Consider the following 21,889-nt stretch of genomic DNA (forward strand, 5'->3'; position numbering starts at 1 on the left):
CCAAATATATGAATAATAAAAATGAATGTAAATATGTAAATATAAAATAATATAAATACATTTTTATATATTTATATACTATAGAAATAAGAATATAATAAATATATTTCTATGTACTATAGAAATAAGAAAATAAGAAATAATAAGTATAATATTAAATATTTTATAATGACATTTTAATATTAAATAATGATCGCATGAGTTTTAGGGTACAAATATTGAAAAATTATAGCTTTGTGTTTGTAATAATTAGTAAACAATAAATGTAATTTTTTTTTATTTGAAAAAGAAACTTGCAAATTGTAACTTGCAAATTTGATCATACAACATAATCTAATTCTTTTGTGTGCTTTATTTGAAATGTGTTACACCCAACACTGCTCAGTCAGAGAGGGCTGCTAGTTAGGTAGCTAGTTAGTATCACTGTTAACAGCCTGGTTAGTACAGCGGATGTTTACTTCTGCATGGTGTTCCATTAACACATCACTTACTGCGCACAAACGAGTGAAAGAGCAGCGCACGCCAGTGTCAACTGATAACCTGTGCTAAGAAGCTTCCTGTTGTGTGACCTCTGTGTTTCTTGTGTGCAGAGGAGGCGGAGCTGCGTGACTGGCCGCGGCTGCTGTCCTGGGAGCTGCAGAGGGCCGTGTGTGAGAGCCACGTATGGCTGTCGCTATGGGAACGACCTCCGCGGAGCCCCTTCACGCGGCTGCAGCGGCTGACCTCCTGCACGCTGCTCATGCACCTCTGCATGCTGGCGAACGCAGTGTGGTACGGCACCGTCTCCTACGGCAACAGGTAAAAGCAGCGCCGTTCATGATGCTTTACTGAGCTATTACATTCTGTTAGAAAGTATGATTGTGATTGATTGTATGATTGTGTGTTTTAGCTCTACGCCGGTGTCTGCTCTGGTCTCTGTGAATGTGGAGACGCTGTGGGCGGGGCTTGTGAGCTGTCTGCTGGTCTATCCTGTCTACCTGCTCGTCTTCTGTCTGTTTAGACTCAGCCGCAGTAAGGTGAGACACACACACACACACACAATCATCTCTAAAGACATCACCGCAGCGGTGTGGTAAATGAAAGAGCTGTTTCTCTGTTAATGACGGCCAGGTCTCTGTGGAGCAGCTTCCTCCTCAGGTGGACCAGGAGTCTTTAGAGATCGATGACTTCCTGGATAACTCACTGACAGGAAGCTCTTGTCTGATGCTGAATGGAATTCCTGGAGAGGTATGTTCAAATTCGGTTGGAGAAGTACATAACTGTGATTTCCACTGCTCCACAAACAGAAACCACTACTAACTAACTAAAAATAGCTGTTATTTATTTGTTTGTTTATATTCAAATGAATTTTATATTTGTTTTTGTTTATTTATAAGTAATTTTATATTTATTTGTTTGTGTTTTGATTGGTTATAAGTAGATTTATATTTGTTCTTTTGTTGATTAATTTTTATTTATTTTTATATAAAGTATTATTTAAAGTATTTTTATAATTCTTAATTTAATTAGTATTACTGTTAACAGCCTACTTAGTACAGCTTCTTTATACTTCTGCATCATTTTCCATTTACACATCACTTACTGTGCACAAATGTGTGGGGAAGAAAACATTATTTTAGTATTTTTGTATTTATATGCATTTGTATTTTTGTATTATATTTTTATAAAGTATTTTTATATTTCTTAATGACTTTTTCTTTATTTTAATTATTTTTATCAAATGTGTTTTTATATTTATTTATTTGTTTTACATTTTTATATTTTGTTATATTTTACATTTATATCTGTTCATTCATTTATTCATATATGTATTTAAACAAAAAAAATTAATTTAAAAAATATTTTTTATTATTATTATAATAATTTATGTATATGTATTTTTATAATTATTTATTATTATTCATTTATTTAAAAATATGTATGTATTTATTTATTTCAGTTTCTCTTTCTCTTCTTTTCACCTCTTCTACATTGTTTAATAATCTAGTTCTTTACTAAACCTTGGCATTGTGTTCTATTGTTAATATAAGTTACTTTGGACAAAAGTATTTGCTAAATAAACAAATGTAAGTGTCTGTGTGTGTATATATATATATATATATAAACATTTACATTACACTGATTGAAGAATTTCATTAGACTCTCATTGTACTAAATGATTCTGTTTTGGATCGTTAATTAAAATAGCATTAATTAAAAGCAGCACATAATTACAATAATGTATAAATACTTTACAATCCAAATAACACATCATTATTTACTTCTTGACGACCTCTGTGCACAGTTTGAGCCTGAGCACTGCAGTATATAACAGTCTGTCACTGAACAGTTTCTGCCTGAGACTTTGATGCCAGTGTATCTGTCATTCAAAGGGAGAATACAATATATGTATTTTTATTTATTTCTGACAGAGACCCAGATGTGTTTCTCTCGTTCCTTTCATGACGTGCAAATTGAAATGCATTTGCCGAATACTTTGTTTGCGTGTTCCAATTGATGCACAGAAACACAAAGGCCGAGAGAAACCTTCTCGAAGACCTTCCTCTCATTATGTTTCTCAAAGTCATAGCTGATTTGTTGGCATTTCTCTGTGGTGCGCTAGGAGGACAAATTAAATAAACTGGTTTGAAAATGAATGTCTGAGTCTTGAAAGGTGCTTTTGTCGTCTTCATAACATTTAAATGTGCTGCAGTTGAGTCTGTCACAGCCGTCACCGAATGTCACATTTCCAGGCCGTTTTTTATTAAAATGCAAAACATGATGAACAGATTGAGAGTCTGAAGAAGTATGAGGTACAAAACTGAGACAAGAAGCTTCATTTAGATTCCAGCCGTGAAATGTGAGGGGAGTGAATGTGAAGCACATCAGCATGAGCTGAGATATATATTATATATATATATATATATATATATATATATATACATGTATCCTGAGATGAACTGAGTGAATTGTGCTCCTGCAGAGGAATGAGCTCAACATGTGCTGTTTCTCTCTCTCTCTCTCGCTGCAGACATACTCAGAGGAGACCAACATTGACCTGCCCACGCCGTCCACTAAGAGGTAAGCAAGAGGTTACTGACACGCTAAAACACACCTCAGAGGTGTTAAAAACATCCTTTACATCCAACACACAACTTAATGCAAGAGTGAATAACTAGCCTAATTGAGAGAGAATTAACAAATGAATAAATGAGTCAATCAGTGTTGTTACTGTTAACTAAAACTATTAAAATTTGTTTTCATTAATTTAAATAAAGCTGAAATAAAATATAATATTAGATGATAAATAAAAAAAAATCAAAATTACTAAAACTTAAAAATTAAGTAATAATATATAAGTGAATGAAAACCAATTCATGGAGTGAGTGTGAATGACTGAATAAGTGAATGATTCAAAAAGTGAACGAATTAAGTGAGTGTGAGTGAGTTCAAAAGTAAATGAAAGCCTGAATGAGTGAATATGAATGAATCGGAGTGAATGAGTTAGTCAGTGACTAAGACACTGATTCAAACTTGAATGAATTGGGCATAAATTAATCAAAGAGTCAGTGAATGACTGAGTGTGAATCAGTCATAGTGAATGAGTTAGTGAGTGAATGAATGAATCGAACGCAAGTGAATAAAAGCATCAAGGAATGACTGAACGAGTGATTATGAATGAGTTAGTGAGTAAATAACTGAATTAAAGAATGATTCAGAAAGTGAATGAATTGAGCGTAAGTGAATCAAACAGTCAGTGATTGACTGATCGAGTGAGTGTGAATCAATCAGAGTAAATGAATTAGTGAGTGAATGACTGAATGATTCAAAAAGTGATTGAATTGAGCGCAAGTCAATCAAAGAGTCAGTGAATGATTGAATGTGAGTCAGTACAAGAGAGAATGAGCAAGTGAATCAGTGAGCGAATCAGACTGAATCTCTGCTGTAGTCTTCAGAGGTGGAGCATTCCTGACTGTGATTGGCCGGATGTGTTGACCGACCTGTCTGTGGAGATGGGGCCGGTGTTCCCGCCTCGGCTCAAGAGAGGTCAGGGCAGCAGACATCTGGGTGTGGACATTCCCTTCAGTCCCGACGAGGAGGACACTGTCTGTGACAACAGCCACAGGAACAAATACTTCTCCTCTTCAGGTGACACACTGCCCTCTTTCCTCTCCTGTACTTGTGTTTATCTTTTGCATACTTAGTATGTACTTAGTGCATGTGTCAGAAGAATAGAGATGGTTGTTGACTGGATGCTGGTTTTGATTGACAGATGAGGATCTAATCAAGCGCATTCTGGCCGATGGACAGCTGCTGTCTCAGACGGACAGTGACACGGGCGATCTGTAAGTCACACCGCAGTTTCTCATCTGTACTTCAGGGTGTCAGTGGATCCTTAAAAACAATTAAAATGTCTTAAATTCATTATTTTGAAAAGGTAAGGCCATAAAATGTCTTGAATAGCACAGAAAAAAAATCTTGAATGGCGTCCGCAGAGGTCTTAAATTTGATGCTTGGAAAACGAGAAAAGTTTCATTAAGATGAGATTTTAAAAAAATACTTTTATTAATATTGACTGGGAAATTTCAGATGCACACAAAGGTAGTAAAGTCGTGCATGTGACTGAAATGGCATCAGATTCATCCTAAATTTGGTGGTTGTTCTTCAGCGCTCAGCTTGTTTTTTGTCTTTCAATTGCATGAATGCCTCATTCAAATTTCTGTTTAAACATTTTTTTTTATAACAAATACACTATCATTCAAAAGGTTTTTTTTTATGTCTCTTATGGTTGCGGTTTTATTTTTTGCTTTGTTTTTTGTTTTTTATGAAAAAAAATACAGTAAAACCAGTAATATTGTGATATATTATTACAATTTAAATGATCAATCATTATTGGTGCTCAATTATTAATAATGGTTCTTATATGTTGAAAGTTTTTGTTATTTATTATTTTTGTGGAAAGTGTGACACTTTTTTCAGGATTCTTTGATGAATAGAAAGTTCAAAAGAACAGCATTTATTTGAAATAGGAATCGTTTATAACATTATGAATGTCTTTACTGATCAATTTAATGCGTCCTTGCTGAATGAAAGTTGTTTGTGTTTAGCTCCAGTATATTTGGTGATAAAACAGAGGTGATTCTGCTGCAAAAGATGAATGAACCTGTTCCGTGTGCAGCATTTAGACGAGACCCTCCCAAAACTGCCTTTACATCACGCACAGGTACACACACACACTCTTCTAAAACCACTTTTACCTCAGAAACAGACACAAACATCTGAACGTCTCTCTCTCTATATACGTCTCAGTGGTGACGGATGTGTGTAAGCCCAGGCCGTTTCCTCCTCTGTGTGGATTGGCTGCTCTGTGGGCCAGCTGGGTGGGGCTTGTCCTGTCCAGCAGCCTATCAATGTGGTTGGGGCGGAGCTTCAGCGAGGGCGTGGCTCTGATGTGGCTCATCTCCTGCATTGTCAGTTTCCTGTCGTCATTCCTCCTTCTCGAACCTCTGAAGGTACATACACACATGACAGCAGTTTTTCACACTTTGTGAAGCTTTTGGTATAGATCTGAGTTTTTTTGCCATTTGAGTATATTTTCGGTTGGTGTGAAAGCTCTTCTTTGAATTCCTGTTGTTACCAGCAAACCCGCGTAAGCTGATCAATGTAGGGGGTTTTTTTTTTCAGGAGGGATAAATGAATCAATATGACCTTTCAAATAATTTGATTTGAAGTAATGCTCATCATCATTGAAGTTGCCTTCCAAGGTTCAGTGAGCTTTGTAGTTTTAGTAGTGTCTTTAAAAAATGTGTAGAAAAATAAATGTTAATAACATAAATAAACACTGGAGTAATGATACTGTGTGAAATTAGTTCCACTTATTTCTTTCAGGCAAGACTTCGGCAAGCCAAGATTGTCAAGAGATCGTCTTGACAAACTGTTCTGTTTAATGAGTATTAATATTCATGTATAATTCAAATTAATAAATATTAGCATGTAACAAATTTGGATTTGTTATTATTATTATTATTTAAATGAATAATGTATTTATTACTTATAATTAATCAATTATAATGTATTTATTAAGTTTGATTATTTGTATTTATATCAATATTATGAATTTTGAATATCCATAATATTCATATTAGTATTGATATCCATATGAATATTAAATGCATATGAACATTTATTTGTCTATTAATATTTTAATGTTGATATTCATAAATATTTGCATTTACTCATGTGGATAACAGATAAACACTGAAATAATGATGCAATAAGTTTTACATTTTCTTTTCATTTTTTAAATGAGTATTAATATTATTTTCTAAATAATTTCTAAATAAAGTTATTCTAATAAATATTAACATTTATAAAATGCCTTATACTTAAATAATTATATTATATGTCATTTAATTAAATGATAATTTATAATGCATAGTTAAGTTGAATCAATATGATTATTATTGATATTAATAATAAATATGAATATTGATAATAAATATGTATGTTTATTATTTAATTATTAATATTTATTAATGTGTATAATTATAAATAACTAACTTGCGTGGAAGCCCGTTTCCGCCACTGAATAAAAAAAAAAAAGGTTATTGCGTCAGAATTATAAAGTCAGAATTGCGAGATAAAAACTCGCAATTCTGACTTTTTTTATCAGAATTGCGAGTTTATTTCTGTCAGGACCACTATCGTCAAAGATGATTGACAATTAGCATACAGTTTGGATTGGCGGTATGGTTCTGTTCTGGGCAAGAACTCCCTGCGCATCCATGCAGCTCTCACAATTATGACTTTTTAACTCGCAATTGTGAGTATATCACGCAATTCTGAGAAAAAAAGTCAGAATTGCGAGTTTGTATCACACAATTCTGAGAAAAAAAGTCAGAATTGTGAGATAAAAAGTCGCAATTAACTTTTTTATTTTTTATTCAGTGGCAGAAATGGGCTTCCATAGATGACAGATATGATACGTTGTGAAATAAGTTGTCCTGGAAATGTGAAGATGAAGATCAAGAGTGAAAAAGTTTCATGTCCAGATGTGTTGGCTGATTCTGCTCTGTGTGTGTGTTCAGGTGTTGTCGGAGGGGGTGTATTTCTCTCTGGTCGTGGGCCGTCTGAGAGCTGAAGAGCAGGATGTTCTGGTGGACTGTCCGCGTGTGGAGAGAGTGGTTCAGCGAATCCCAAGAGTGAGGCCTCCGCAGGGGTTCGCTCTCTCACAGGCCCGAGAGGAGGCGCGCAAAGTCCGCCTACTGCACACCATGCTGAAGGTACGGCAGTCACAGCGCTGGAAATTCGGATTCGTTTTAGTCAGCAGTGAATTACAGCTTCATTTCAAAGTTTATAATTTGGTCAAAGCGCAATAGTTTTCCTAGAAGTCCTTTGTTAGCTTCAAAATAGCTTCAACACTAGCATTAGCCCATATTATAAAGCCATTGAAGACATCTTTGTCACATTTGACAGCCACCATCCATACTGTGCTCCATTAACATCGCTGTGATTGCCAGGTTGTGATTTGAAACAAAGGACTTCAAGGAAATCTCTGAGATTAAAGGGCTTCTTTTCATTAGACTCTCTGAGCTGTGATTGACGTGTGTTTCTCCTCGCGGTGACAGAGCCGCTCGTGAATGTGAAGGAATGGGTGTCTGAATAATAGATGTGTTTTGTGTCGGATCGACAGGGTTTCCTGCTCTACATGCTGTTCCTGCTGGTGGTTTTACTGCTCAACTACTCAGACTCGGCCAAAGACGCCCATCGCCTACGACTTCACACTCAACTGCAGGAGCACTTTCTCACAGAACACTTTAACAACATCAGCAGGTACCAGACACACACACACACAGATGTAGCTCATTTGGCTTTACAAACAAATACAGGGGATAGACTAGAGATTAAAGACTGTTCTGACTGTGTAAGCTTTTTTTGTCTGACTGTAAAACCAATATTTTAAAGGGTTTTCATCAAGTTTAAACTTTTTAGACAAGCCTTTGGCAAGCCAACATCTTAACAAACTTCCTTTTTCTAATAAATGTTACATAATTTCTAATTAATATTAATTTCAAAGTTGATATTATTAAGTAATAACTATTTACCTAATTTAATATTATTATTATTTAAATTAATATTTTTCTTAATTATAATTATTATTATTATTATGTATGTATGTTATTATAATGTATAATTAATAGTTTGTTTTACAACTATGTATAATAGATGAATTAAAAGATGATTTTAAACTTTAAAAAATTAATTTAAAAAGTATAATTAAATTCTATAAACCATTAAAAACTTGTTAAAACTTTTTAGACAAGGCTTTGGCAGGCCAGCATCTTTCCTGTTCTAATACATTTTAATATAATTTGATATTAATCAGTATTTACATTTTTACCATTTTAATTAGCATTTTTGCTGATTAATAATGTATTTATTAATTATAATTTATAATTCGTGTATTGATATTAATTATTGTCACTATTATTGGTATTATAAATTATTTTGAATATTGATCATATTAATAGCTGTATTGATATCAGTGTGAAAATGAATAAATATGAATATTTAATTATGTTGATATAAATATTTATTAATGTGAATATTCATAAATAAAAGCATTTATAAATATTATTAAACATTAATATTGGTCGTCTTAATATTATTATTAAAATAACAATATTGTATGTTAATTTTTTGCACACAAGCTGTCTTGGTTACGTCAGCACAAACGTTGTTTCAGAGGCGGAAACAAACATATTTTTCTGTAGGATACCATGCACTGCTGAATCCTGCCTAACAGGACACTTTCACAGTCTTTCCATGTTGTTTAGTTTCTCTTGTTCACCCATCTGTCGGGTCAGACTCTACATCTGACAGAAGTGTGTATGTGTGTGTTGATGCATCATATCAGACAGAAGGAGGTGAGCTGACTGTATGTTGACGTAGTGTTTTCGACAGGTGGATGCTGTTTCACACCACGAGCCTCTCTTGAGCGTCACAGACCGTTTGTTACACACACACACACACACACATTCACTCACACATCTCTAACTTGTCTGATCTTCTGTCTGCAGACGTGAGGATGTGTGGGCATGGCTCTCAGACGCCCTGTTACCACGGTTACTGGATGGGCCCGACCTGATGGAGAAGACGGGCAGCCTGCTGATAGGTCGACCCCGTCTCAGACAGCTGAGAGATCAGCCAGGTGCTCAACCAGCACATAAACACAGTTGCTTGACAAAAATAATATATAAATATTATATATTATATATTTTATTATTTTTTAAAATATATTATATATTTTATTTATTTTTTAATAAATAAAAAAATATTATAAAATATAACAAATATAATGTAATATAATATTATACATGTAATATAAGCGCAGCGCTGCTTTGTTTACAGCGGTAACCAAGGAAACGCTATATCGCCACTGTTCCATAAGCGCCACCTGCTGTCAGAGAGTGAAACGTATTCTTTAGTGGTAATTCATTATATAAATGGCTATTTAATTAATGGCAATTTAAGAAGAAAATCAAAGGCAACCGTGAATGATCAAATGCTGAGTTTGTAAACAGAATGTTGTTGTTTCAGGAAAGCATTATGTACATAAATGGCTCATTTCATGCTTTTATTACCTTTTTTGGTCGTATGCTCCTGGATTTGCATAAGGCTGTATAAAGAACGTGTGTGTGATTTCATTCCTGTCATTGAGAGGTCAGCACTCGCAGATGGATGAAATGTTCTTTCACTTTCACAGGAACATTGAGTGTTCCAGCAGTGATAATGTCAGACTGAGACAGAGTATTTCATTCTGACTGATTTGATTTTGATTTCTGAATTGATTTTTCATCTAAGACACACACATTTATATAAGCTAGATGAGTAACAGGTTCAAAATACACTTCAACGACGAACAAATTTTGTTAATTTAAATTTTCACTAAATACATTCTTAGGAAACGAATGGATGAATTACTCATGACCTTTGACCCCCATCTTTCTTGCTGTCTTCCAGAATGCCCCGTCATTGGCTATTTCCCAGCAGCCTCTTGGTTTGGGTGTGTCTCGGCCAGGTGGGCGGAGTCAGCCTCAGGATTGACGCAGAACTGGAGTATTAGTACAGCTGAGAGCAGCGGGTAAGAGATACATGATGCGTTTGTCTTCCTTTTGGCCAAACTGAAAATCTCAGAATGCATTACACGAGAGAGTGAAATGTCAGTTGTGAGTTGAAGCTCCTGTGCAAACCATTCAGTTCATTCAGCTGGGAAAAGGTCAAATTTCAATTGGCAAGGCAATTGAATCTAAAAGATTAAAAAAAGCTTTGTTCTTACATGACACCACTTTTAAAACTATTGTCATCCAAATTTGGCTTTTGATCTCACGGTTGTCATTCTTCTGGATCAGCATCCGTTCAGTCTGTACAGATCTCTAGATGAATAAATCATGACCCAGGCTGATCTTGGATCAGGTCTTCTGGTTCAGAGGTTGTCTTTGTTTCCTCCTCTGCTCTGGAGCCTCGTCCACATGTCAGTGAGGTTCTCATGCAGGTTTGATGTGTGTGTAGTGTGTGGCACTGGGGGCAGGTGTCTGTCTACAGCAGTACTGGATTCGTGCAGGATCTCAGCAGGACCATGCAGGACTCTAGAGCTCTGATCAAACAACTCAACACACACCAGTGGCTCGACCCACTGTGAGTATAACCTCACACACAGGCACTGATATATACAGCCAATACATTCTAATCAGTGACGAGATGCTCAACAAAAGACAGAGGAAATTGTTTTGGAGGAAAGTTGTTTTATATTGACTATTTATTGCACACTCATTTGCACCACACAATAGGCCTTTAAGGAAATTGATCAAATCAATTTCCTCAAACATAAGCTGTATAAATGTGGATATAGGAAAGAACAACAACTGGCTTCTCAAAACTGAGCAAAAAATTCAGTTATCATCAGTCATGTAATGATTACCTAATGAAAATAACTTTACATTTTTTCATAATTGCTAGATTACCAGATGATTGATTTAATATTTTCAATTAAGTTATTTGTTTTTATTAATTAAATATTTTTGATTACCAGATTGATGAGCAAAAAAATTTTATAATAGATTTTAAAATGTATGACATTTTTTTTTCGTGTATACTTTTTATATTGTATTGTATTATATTAGATTATTTTTTTCCTTGTTTAGGCATGTCATAATTCATTGCTTTATTTAAAGATTTCTTTTGCAATTAAATTATTTGTAAAAAATAAAAATATTTGTTTTTTATCAATCAAATATTTTTTTGATTGCAAAATTTATTTTTTGTAAAACATGTTATATTATATTATATTATATTATATTATGTCATGATTATTTTATTTACTGATTTCTCAATTATTGCATGGCACAAATATTAATACAGTATTTTATATTCCAGTAATAGTTTAATTTAATTAAGAATAATTTATGCATTTAGCAGACGCTTTTATCCAAAGCGACTTACAGTGCATTCAGGCTATACATTTTTTTACCAGTATGTGTGTTCCCTGGGAATCGAACCTACGACCTTTTGCGATGCTCTACCACTGAGCCACAGGAACACTAAGACTAACACAGTAGAGTAATTGACTAAAGTGAAATATACAGACCGTCCTCTGATGTTTTGTGTTTGTGTTCAGGACCAGGGCTCTATTCGTGGAGTTTCCCCTCTATAACATCAACACCGATCTGTTGGCCGTCCTCACGTTCCTGCTGGAGTTTCCTGTATCTGAGCATGCTCAGTTGAGTCTGGACCTCAAAACCTGCAGCCTTCACACGCTCCGTCATGGCATGGACCTTCCCCTGTTCCTGACGGTAACCGTCAGCCAATCACAAAACACTCAGCTGATCTCATTATTTAATTCATTTTTGCTGTCTGAAAAAAGATAGGGGCTCATTAAGTTCTCTCTTTCTCTCACAGCTCCTTCTGCTGGTCTTCGTGATCTATTTTGCTGTACGTGAGGGCGCAGTTGCTTGGAAACAGGGCCGTGGCTATTTCCTGCGTTTGTGGAATGTAGCAAGTGTTTGCAGTCTGCTGTTGGCGATTTGTGTCGCCATGCTACACCTGAGTCGCTCCATACTCTCCGCCCACCAATGGGGGTCATTTCTACAACAGGACACTTTTATGGACTTTTTTCCTCTGGCTCAACAGAACCAGGTTCTAACCCAACTCAGTGCGACTCTGCTCTTCCTGCTGATTCTCAAGGTGAGCAAATGGGAATCGAACCCATAACTTTGGCATTGCTAGAATCATGCTCTACAGTTTGAGCTACAGAATGCCATGCCTTAATAAATGGTAGTCTCTACTATAAATTTATCCTGTGCTTATACATATGGATTAGTGTGGCGTGTAATAGTTGAGGTTCAGAACTGATAACTAGAAGAATGAACCATTGTGCCCTTGAGCAAGGCACTTAACCTCAGGTTATTCCAGCGGGACTGTCCTGCTAATTAGTTTGTGCGGGACAACAAAATGAAAGCTACTGTATGCAGACACACACCTGCGGTGTTATAAATTGCCACCTCAAGTTCTTCTCCTGTACACATCAGGCCAGACATCACTAAATATTTAAAGGTTCCATATATAATATTGACAGCTAGCGGTCCAGTCCAAATTCAGAATATTGGAGGGAGTTGTTTCTCCTTCCCCCTCCTATTCAGGCTCGATGCTCACGCAGGTCGCCAGATTGAGTACACGCAAGAGGAACGAGTGCAATTAACAATGGAAGGTGACGAGCCTCACACTGTAAGCTGATGAGTTAATTTATATGCGATTTAAGACGCCTCTAGTCATAGAGCTTTCAGATGGATTCTGAGGCTTTTTATGTTAGGTAGAATCTGCAGTCTCTGACCCAGTTTGTTTGCTGGCTTCCATGGCTGCAGCACGCTGTTTTCCACTAACTGGCTACCCAGTGTGTCAAAATACTATTGGGTAAATTGGCAGTGGAATCACAAAGACCAAAACAAAAACAGACATTCCAACACGGAATGCACATTTCAAAGTAGAATAACTGGCTGTGGCATTGTTTTTCAGAGAAACACGTTTTTAAACTTAGCAGGTTTCCTAAATATCTGCAAACATATTATGGTATTTTTATGCTTTAGTACAGTCAAAAAAGTACATACAGCACCTTTAATTCTGCAATAATTCATGGTATGAAAATACAAACCGGCGAGGCATTATTTATCATCCACTTCATTTCTCACTTTTTAGGCATCACACCAGCTGCGTTTCATGAGAGAATGGGGGGTTTTCGGGAGAACGCTAAGGAGATCTTTCTGGGAGCTGCTGACAGTTGCTGCCACTCTACTCGTGTTCCTGTTGGCATACTCGCACACTGGACACCTGGTTAGGACACACACACACACTGATGCACACCATCTACAATATGATTTAAACTACTTGCGCTCATAATTCCTTGGTAAACACAAACCTGTCAGTGTTTTTTTTATGGAAAATGAATAACGTATTTCACCATGATTATACTGGTGACCTACGTGCATCAACAAATTTCCTACTAATGCAGAGGAAACGAGTATAATTAAAGACATTTATTAGATGCATAAAGGACATGAGTTCATAAAAGCAGTACATCTCCTTGACGTCAGTCTATGATTTATCTGAACTGAATGTTTGAGTATAACTGTGCATATAACAGTGTACGAGGACCTTGATTCTACCTGAATTATACATTTCCTACAGAGGGAGGTAAAACTTGGTATGTCTAAGTGACCTTCTGTAAACCCAGCTGCATAACCTGGGTATTGTTATTAGTTGTTTGTCAAGTCAAGAGTCACTATTGCTGTTACTCATACAGAGGGAATTGAACAAACACACAAACCTAATGTATTAAACATCAGGGCATAACTTCTGCACTATTTGTGCTCAGATCTTGTGGCTTGTTAAGGAGAGTTGTGCTTTTAATTTTTAAAGCAGGTGCAAAATACCATAGACCAGAGTATTATAGAGATTTGGGGTGGGCTTTTTTGACTTGGGGCCAGTAAGCAACCATCACTTTAGCTTAGCAACTACACCTTAGCAACCACATAACAGTGCCTTAGCTTCTTCTTAATAATACCCTGGTAACCGCTCAAGTATTGTGGGTTCAGTTGTCTATGCCCATGTGCACATTAGCATATGCATGTTTGTGTTTTGATCTGAACATACCACCCTTTCCTTCTTCATGAATTATTAAATACAAATTCCAAGAAGTTATAGGTTGTTTACATAAGTAAGTGCAAAATGATGAAGAAGATGTAAGAGACTTATATTTAATGGGTAAATATTACTAAATATTTAATGGGTCAATTATGAGCCATTAGTTAACATTTTATATCCGTTTAAAACAGTCTGTTCTGATCAATAACTTTAATACTTCTTTTCTGGATTTAGACCAGAACCGTATTTATAAAAAGTTTAGTAAAATCTTAAAACAAGCACTGTCTCTTTTCCCCCTCTAGCTTTTCCACTCTGTCATGGAGGGCTATGGAACTGTTAGCTCTACTTGCTTGAAGTTACTAGGCTCTAGTGGTCGTGGACTGTTGTCATGGCGACCGGACAGTGGCTCCTCCCCATGTTCTGCTTCCTGTTTCATCTTCCACATTAGCTACACTCTCCTCAGACTTGTTTTGCTGTGGCTTTTGATCTTGGCGCTGCTAAGGAACTATCATCGGGCAAGGGCAGAACTGTACCGACCAGCCGTTGACCTGCAGGACTATGAAATGGTGGAGTTGTTCCTGAGACGCCTCAAAATGTGGATGGGGCTCAGCCGTGTTAAAGAGGTATTGCTATTTTATGCAATATAAATTTTTACCAATGTAGCGTGTCTTGAATTAGGTCTTCTTGCAAGTATCTGATGTGTTATGAACTCTACGTAGGTTTACAGAATCACAAATTGATGATTATACTTCAGGCACTTGTTGTTTATTCACTGTTTCTTAACCAAACTTGAATAGCACAATTATCCACTGATCCCATTTTCCCTTCTGAAGATTGGTAGTACATTAGTAGATGCTTTTAATCCAAAGCAATTTGCAGACCAAAAATATTCCCCCTGAAACACAGGGTCTTGATAAAGCGGGATCTTATTAACTCTGGGTGTGCCATAGCGGTTAAAGCTCAGGTAGTGTAAATGGTGTATTGCTGGTCAAGCCCTCCAAAGAACCAGCCATGAGATGTTAACATTGTGCTCTTGAGGGCACCTTACCCCAGGTTGCTCCCTGGAGATCGTCTTTATAAAAGTGTCTAGTAAGTTGCTTTGGAAAAATGACTACTTGCTTCTTACCAACTCTTTAGTATGTTGAGTCACCAGTCCTCCAGATTGAACTTTCATCCCATACATTTGCTCTTTAAATTACCACTTGTCTTGACCCTGTATTCTTCCCCGACAGTTCCGGCACAAGGTGCGATTTGAAGGTATGGAGCTCCCTCCTTCACGTTCCTCTTCAACTAGTGACTGCAAATCCTTGTGTCTTCCTCCTCTGGACACTCCTGAGGCTCCCCCAACCCCTGACAGTGTTGACGGAGGATCTGAGGCCTCCTGGCGGTCCACATCCAGCAGCCCTTGTAGTCTGGCTGAAGCCCCAGGTCTGGGACTAGGCCTCACAGGCCTTGGGGTGATAGTTGGAGGCCAAGGCTGGAAAGAGAGAGCCGAGATGGAGGCAACACTCCGCAGAATCCTCCCAGCTTTTGATGCTTTGCTTCTGCAGCTGGACCGGGTCACCCACACCACAGAGGAACTGTATCGAACAGAGTGCCGCCTAGAGAGGCTGGTGAGGAAGAGTAGAGAACGAGGCAGAGGGGTGCGCCGCCACAGAAGTCTGGAGTCTGCAGGGCAGAAGAGACATAGATACAAGGGGACAGACAGGAGCACACAAGTGGCTGAGAGTAGTAAATATCCCCCGAGAACTGAAATAAGTGCATCTGCGTCTGAGAGAAATCTTCACAAGAGAGATCGAAGATCAAGGAAATCAGACACGTTCTCACAAATCACAAGTGCTCTTCCTACAAGCATCAATAAGGTGGACTCGAGTCCCCACAGGACTGATAGTCTCCAAAAGAGTCAAGAAACCCCTGGTAATGTGGTGGCAGATGTCGGCATGACTGAGAAAGACTCTCACAAGGTGGATTCAGGTCCCCTCAAAGCAAGTCCACCTGAGGGGAACAGTAGTCCACCCAGAGGCCAAAAGGCTGACAAAGCTTCTCATAAAGTAAAAGGAACCTTCAACAAGGTGGACCCAAATTTCCAAAGGGATTCTGAGGTTGCTGGCTGTGCCAGCAAACCTGTCCCTACTCCTGTTTCCACTCCAGCATCTGCTTCCTCAGCTGCTCCTGTTTCTGCCATAACTACCCCCGTACCGATCCCTCGCTCCCACGGGTGGATTCCTCCCAGCAACAGCGAGAACCTTCCCTCCAGCGTATTCCGGCACCCTGCACACACTACTACGAATCCCACCCGCAAACGCAAGCACAAACCTCCCCCACTTAAAAACAAGGTGCACCCCAACACAGACAGACCTATATCGGGACACCCCAAACCTTGAGATCCCAAGGTTCCAACAGTCAGTACACAAGTAAAAGGCAGGAATTAGGAATTCAGTCATAAGGCTTAGGAACTGAAGGAATGTTAAAGCTCAAGGGTTACAGCTTTTCATGAAGAAAGGAGGACCTGGCGACAGCAGGTTTTGTAACCAGGCCCTCAAGAAGAGCGAAAGCAATACTAGTTGCTTAAAACCAAATAATACACCTTAGCCTTAAGTTCCAACCCACACATCTTTCGATTGGTAACGCCTTACTAGAAGTCTCAAAATGGAAATTGGGTGCAGGTCACCATGGTTTCTACAATCCTCAAGAAGTTCTACTTGATGCCCTTTTCCTTCTTCTTTCACAGTGACCTCAAGTCCAACCTGTTGACCCTGGTGGTCAACACGGTTGAAACCGACAAGAGCACACCTTGTGCTGTCACAGTGCAGAACAAACTCTTGAAAGAGACAATGAAGGACTACAACAGCACGCCTGTTGATGCAGGATGGCTAAAGCTTGATGGTATTTGTTGTACAATGTTTTTAGTTATGTTTGATGAATCATGTTCTTTTTTTGTATTGTTGTTGAAGGAAGCTATATTAAGGTCATGGGTGTATGTATTGCCCATCGATGCAGAAAAGGCACAGCTTATTCAAAAAGGGCTCACACTGACAAACTTGCACACATACAGACATAAAAACACACCTAGACATGCAGGTACATATTTGATGCCATTACATAAATATTGAGCTATGCTTCAAGGTACTTATGCATAATTCATGCTTCTTAATATAATAGCAAGTGGCGAAAAATAGACACAAAATCATATCAGAAAATATATGGACTTGTATGATTTATTCACCTACACTTGTACACTCACACTAACATACTTCTGAAGAGGCCATCAGGGTGCTAAACAACTAGTAATCAATCCTCAGGATTTCAAATATATTTCTCTGACATAATTGCATGTCAGCTCCATTCAGATGTTTCTCAGAGCGAAATAGACCAGAGGGCGAGTGAGAGGATGAAATTAGAATGAAAACAGAGAAGGGGAAGTGTATCAGAAAGTGTGAATTTAAAGGGAGACAAAAAATTGGAATAAGTTAATAGTAGGACATGAAATGTTAGGTGAAGTAAGGAAAATGTTGAGAGATCATTAAGAAAAAGGTATGTCCCTCATTCAAGCACAAATCCTAGAATTCTCTGTATGGGGATATGTTATTCCTGCAGGTAAAAACAATGTTCCATAAAGCATTATTATTGAAAGTAGATTGTTAATGAATGAAAAACCAGCTTATGATAAATGGAAGTATGTTTGTTGCTGCCTTCTATGATATTTTAAATCTAATTTAAAAAGCACTTTGTATTGATGTTATAATATGAATGATCGTGATGGCATCAGTGTGATGGAAAATGTTTTGCAGAAATAATAAAATAAGCTTGGTACGAATATAAGAGATAGTTACAACAGAATTACTCTCCATATAACTTTGCCAAAGCTTGCTACTCAAGTAACAAGATTAACTTAAGTTTCTCTTGAACTTAGCACTTTATTTCAATGTCAAGCATTAGTGCTTTGCCATATTTAAACTAGTATTTAACTTTTCTTCACATACGGCTTTCCAGAACTATTCTCTTTGAGTATTATACATGAGCTGCATCAGGATAGTAATTACCATTAATTTTCATGTATTTGTTTCTACAATGTGTTGATTTAATGTCTCTTGTGAAGTACTAAATTGTTGTTTACCGTGATGATGCTCAGGGACCCTATTTTAAAAAAACCCAAAGCAGGATTTTGTTTGTTTGTTGTTGTTTTTTCCGCTTTAATCATAATACATGTATTAAGGTCGCGTATAATGAAATTAGAGTAGTTGAGAGTGATTTGATGATTAGGTTATGCTTAAGCACTCAAAAATATCCACTACAGGGAGTTCTGATTCTGTCAAATGTCACTTCCACTACAGTAACGTCCTTATTCAGGCCATTCCAGATGAGTTTTTGAAAGGTCATGTTTATCTGTACATATTGGTGTGCCCTGATGTAAATATTGTTTTCGAGTTTGATTGCATTGTTTTAATCTCGTTTGCCTAAACCGCACTGAGCAGAAATTTTTGTTTCGTTTTCAGTACACAAAATGGATCGCAGTATGCACACTCATTTCACACAAATGCTTTGCTGCATATTTCATTTCTCCCTGGCACTGGCCAAAGGAAAAAAATAAGACCCAAAAAGTATGAAAGCATTGCTGTTTTTTGTAACATTTTCAACAGAACTACACACAGCACAAGCAGTCATTTTAAAATATAATGGCTTTTTAGTAGTTCTTTGCAGGATAGTACTGCTGCTGAAATATTTCATACTTTTAGGTGTCAAAAAAAAATAATGTCTGCCATTTTAAACCAGTCACAAGTGCCAAAACATACTTGCATGCAATATTGTAAAGTCTTAAATATTTTGTATTAAATGCTGAAGGTAATGTGTTGATTGCAGGTTTGCCATTTTGTGTTGTATTGTGCTGTTGTACTTGTAACGTTGTAGCACTTCGCTTTACATGCTTTTGCACTTGACAAAGTCAAATAAAGAGTCTGACAGCTGAGAGTCTGTGGTTCCCCTGGGGCTTCAATTCAAGATATTGATTCACCATTCTCTTGTCTTTCAAATCACAACTGAAACACTACATCTTTTATTTCCTAATGTTTTAGGTTAGCAGTCAGTGTTGGGTGTAACACATGATTAAGTAATCACTGTAATTTAATTACATTTACCTTGAAAAAGTAAAGTAAGGGGTTGTTCTTAATTTTATTAGTTACTTCTTATGTAACTGCCTTAAACTATAGAACAATTCTATATAAAACAGCGGATTTAAAATCAGAAATTAATATTGAATGTTAAAATGTATGTTTTAAATGTAACCTTGGCTTCTCCCTTTAAATACGTCGGTCAGTTCAAGAATCAATTATGCTGTTTTTTATCATTTATTTTAAATATTTAAAAGAACAGTTTCATGTCTATCCTTGTTGATTTAATAAGCAATTAGTAATAAGTAATGCAATACTTTTTAGAGAAAGCAATTAGTACAGTAACCTTATTACACTGTTGAAGATGTAATAGTGGCTAGAAATTAATTACATTTTTAGAGTAACTTACCCAACACTAATAGTGAAGGTTTTTTCACCCTGTATATAAGGGCTATTCACACTCATCATGCGCGCTTTTAATTTCGGGTAAAAGAACGTTTCACATAATTTAGAAGCGGAGTTAGCACGGCTTTTTACCGGGGTTATGAAACCTTGCTCCGGAGAAGGGCTAGCGGCGAGTTTGTTGTGCCAAAGTACAGTTTGAAACTATGTTATGACTAGTTTAGCAACACACCCAATCACGTGCCTCCTGTTCACGTGCTTTGGACAGTCACGGAAACGCCGCGCGTTGTATAAATAGTTGTTTCAGTGTTTGAGGAGAAAAATGTCTAATGGTGATGGTGAAAATTGTAAATTTCTTACCTTTAAATTCAGAAGAATCCACCCAGGTGAAACTTCGTGCAGTCGGCAGTAGGCTGCTATATGAGGGCACCAAACCTAGAGCCGTTAAACAGATCACGTGCTGCGTTCGTCCAATCAATGACACTGACACCGCAAATATGCAAATAAGAACCTTCACCTGGGTTTTAGGAAGGTAGTGTGAAACATCATGTCGTGAATAGGATTTATTGTTAACTCGGTACATTATGAGCAGTGTGAAACTTGAAATAAGCCAGGGTTAACTATTTCATGTTTCAGAAGCCCTAGATGTATTTTGCTCCATTGTAATGCAATCTTGTGTCTTAGAAAGGTGCTATATATAAAAAATAATCAACTAATCAACAGTAAACGCTGACAGAAGTATGTAGAGGTTTTACTCAAGAGTGAAAGTAGACTCAGAACAACAGCAGGATTTGCACATTTCAGTGTTTTATTTGGCAGCGAAGCACACACGTCTGATGCAGTCTACTGTACTAGCTGTTGTTCTGCAAATCTGTTGTACTATTATAAACTCATTAGATAAGCATTAACCATCACACACAGAAAACAACAGGAAACAAGCAAAATGACTAGACGGTTAATATCACATACCATTTTCATATATTCAGAGAAAAACAACAAGAGAAAATGAGTGTGTGAATACAAGTTTGTTCTAGAGAAAGAAACGTGTGGATGAAAATGGGCAGAGACACGAAAGCGTGTTAACCGTGTGCAATTTAGTCGTACTGCTAAAAATGGCATGTGATAAAGCCAGTGCGGGCGTTTACATCCATCTTTCAGCAGACGGAGCAGGGCATTGTGAAATTCATTCCTACAGTCACAGCGTTGAGTGAAGCTGCGTCCCGGCTGAACTGATCTCTTACTTGGCACACTGGGGTGTTTTAAAGGTGATCAAATCTTACTAACACCAAACCTCACAGCCCTCCACATTCAGGAATGGATTTGTTCGTCTGGACTTATGGGAATGCAGCGTCTATTGGTCTCAGTTAAAAACACGTCACGGGTCTCTCGCTAGACAAAGTCCGTGAAATCGTCGATGGTTGACACCAGCCTCTTCCTCTGGCCGGCATCCTGGTTTGGAGCAGAGCCGGAGGGCTGGTGGGCGGGTTTATTTTGCATGGGGGCGTGGCTTTGGGTCAGAGAGATTCCTTGAGTGGGGCGTGACTGAATTTCTTCCTGAGCCTGTTGATTGAGAAAACAGAGATATTTATAGTTAACATCCTCCAAGTAATATATATATTTCATTCAGTATATAGAGACTACCAATCAAAACTGTTACTTTTTTCCCCCTAACAATCTAACAATATTTCTAACAATATTTTTACTATCACTTTTTATCAGTTTAACACATCCTTCCTGAAGTATTAATTTTTTTCAAAAAAAATAAATAAATTACTGACCCCAAACTTTTAAACGGTATTGTATATTGTTCCAAAAGCTTTTAAATAAATGCTGTTATTTTATCTTTTTATCCATCAAAGCATCCTGGGGGAAAAAAAGTATCACAGGTTCCAGCAGCACAACTGTTTCCAGCACTGATAATAAATCAGCATATTAGAATGATTTCTGAAGGATCATGTGACACTGAAGACTGGAGTAATGATGCTGAAAATTCAGCTTTGATCATAGGAATAAATTATATTTTAAAATATATTAAAATAGAAAGCCATTATTTTAAATTGCAATAATATTTCACAATATTACAGTTTTTTTCTGTATTTTTGTTCAAATAAATTTAGCCTTGATGAGCAGATGAAACTGCTTTAAAAACATTTAAAAAAAAACTTACTGATCCCAAACTATAGGGCAGTATATATACTAATATA

The 21,889-nt window shown here is 37.0% G+C and overlaps 2 protein-coding genes across 2 annotated transcripts in view; one reads left to right on the top strand and one right to left on the bottom strand.

Moving 5' to 3' along the window:
* pkd1a (polycystic kidney disease 1a) overlaps positions 1-19,139 on the top strand; it is an 84,866-nt gene extending 65,727 nt beyond the window's left edge. Inside the window, exons 31-48 of the mRNA XM_016506420.1 lie at positions 591-798; positions 890-1,016; positions 1,111-1,227; positions 3,011-3,060; positions 3,929-4,128; positions 4,253-4,325; positions 5,088-5,203; positions 5,290-5,492; positions 7,068-7,262; positions 7,673-7,812; positions 9,060-9,190; positions 10,003-10,123; positions 10,552-10,677; positions 11,657-11,831; positions 11,938-12,222; positions 13,231-13,365; positions 14,478-14,798; positions 15,408-19,139. Of these exons, the coding sequence (XP_016361906.1) occupies positions 591-798; positions 890-1,016; positions 1,111-1,227; positions 3,011-3,060; positions 3,929-4,128; positions 4,253-4,325; positions 5,088-5,203; positions 5,290-5,492; positions 7,068-7,262; positions 7,673-7,812; positions 9,060-9,190; positions 10,003-10,123; positions 10,552-10,677; positions 11,657-11,831; positions 11,938-12,222; positions 13,231-13,365; positions 14,478-14,798; positions 15,408-16,559 (3,875 nt within the window). The 3' untranslated portion in view covers positions 16,560-19,139. The remainder of the gene's footprint in view (positions 1-590; positions 799-889; positions 1,017-1,110; positions 1,228-3,010; positions 3,061-3,928; positions 4,129-4,252; positions 4,326-5,087; positions 5,204-5,289; positions 5,493-7,067; positions 7,263-7,672; positions 7,813-9,059; positions 9,191-10,002; positions 10,124-10,551; positions 10,678-11,656; positions 11,832-11,937; positions 12,223-13,230; positions 13,366-14,477; positions 14,799-15,407) is intronic.
* Positions 19,140-20,473: 1,334 nt separating this feature from the next.
* LOC107703706 (tuberin-like) overlaps positions 20,474-21,889 on the bottom strand; it is a 49,864-nt gene continuing 48,448 nt past the window's right edge. Inside the window, exon 39 of the mRNA XM_016506421.1 lies at positions 20,474-21,245. Coding sequence (XP_016361907.1) covers positions 21,075-21,245 — 171 coding nt within the window. The 3' untranslated portion in view covers positions 20,474-21,074. The remainder of the gene's footprint in view (positions 21,246-21,889) is intronic.

Source organism: Sinocyclocheilus anshuiensis, unplaced genomic scaffold, assembly GCF_001515605.1.
Source record: "Sinocyclocheilus anshuiensis isolate Anshui unplaced genomic scaffold, SAMN03320099.WGS_v1.1 scaffold274, whole genome shotgun sequence".
Taxonomy (NCBI): Eukaryota; Metazoa; Chordata; class Actinopteri; order Cypriniformes; family Cyprinidae; genus Sinocyclocheilus; species Sinocyclocheilus anshuiensis.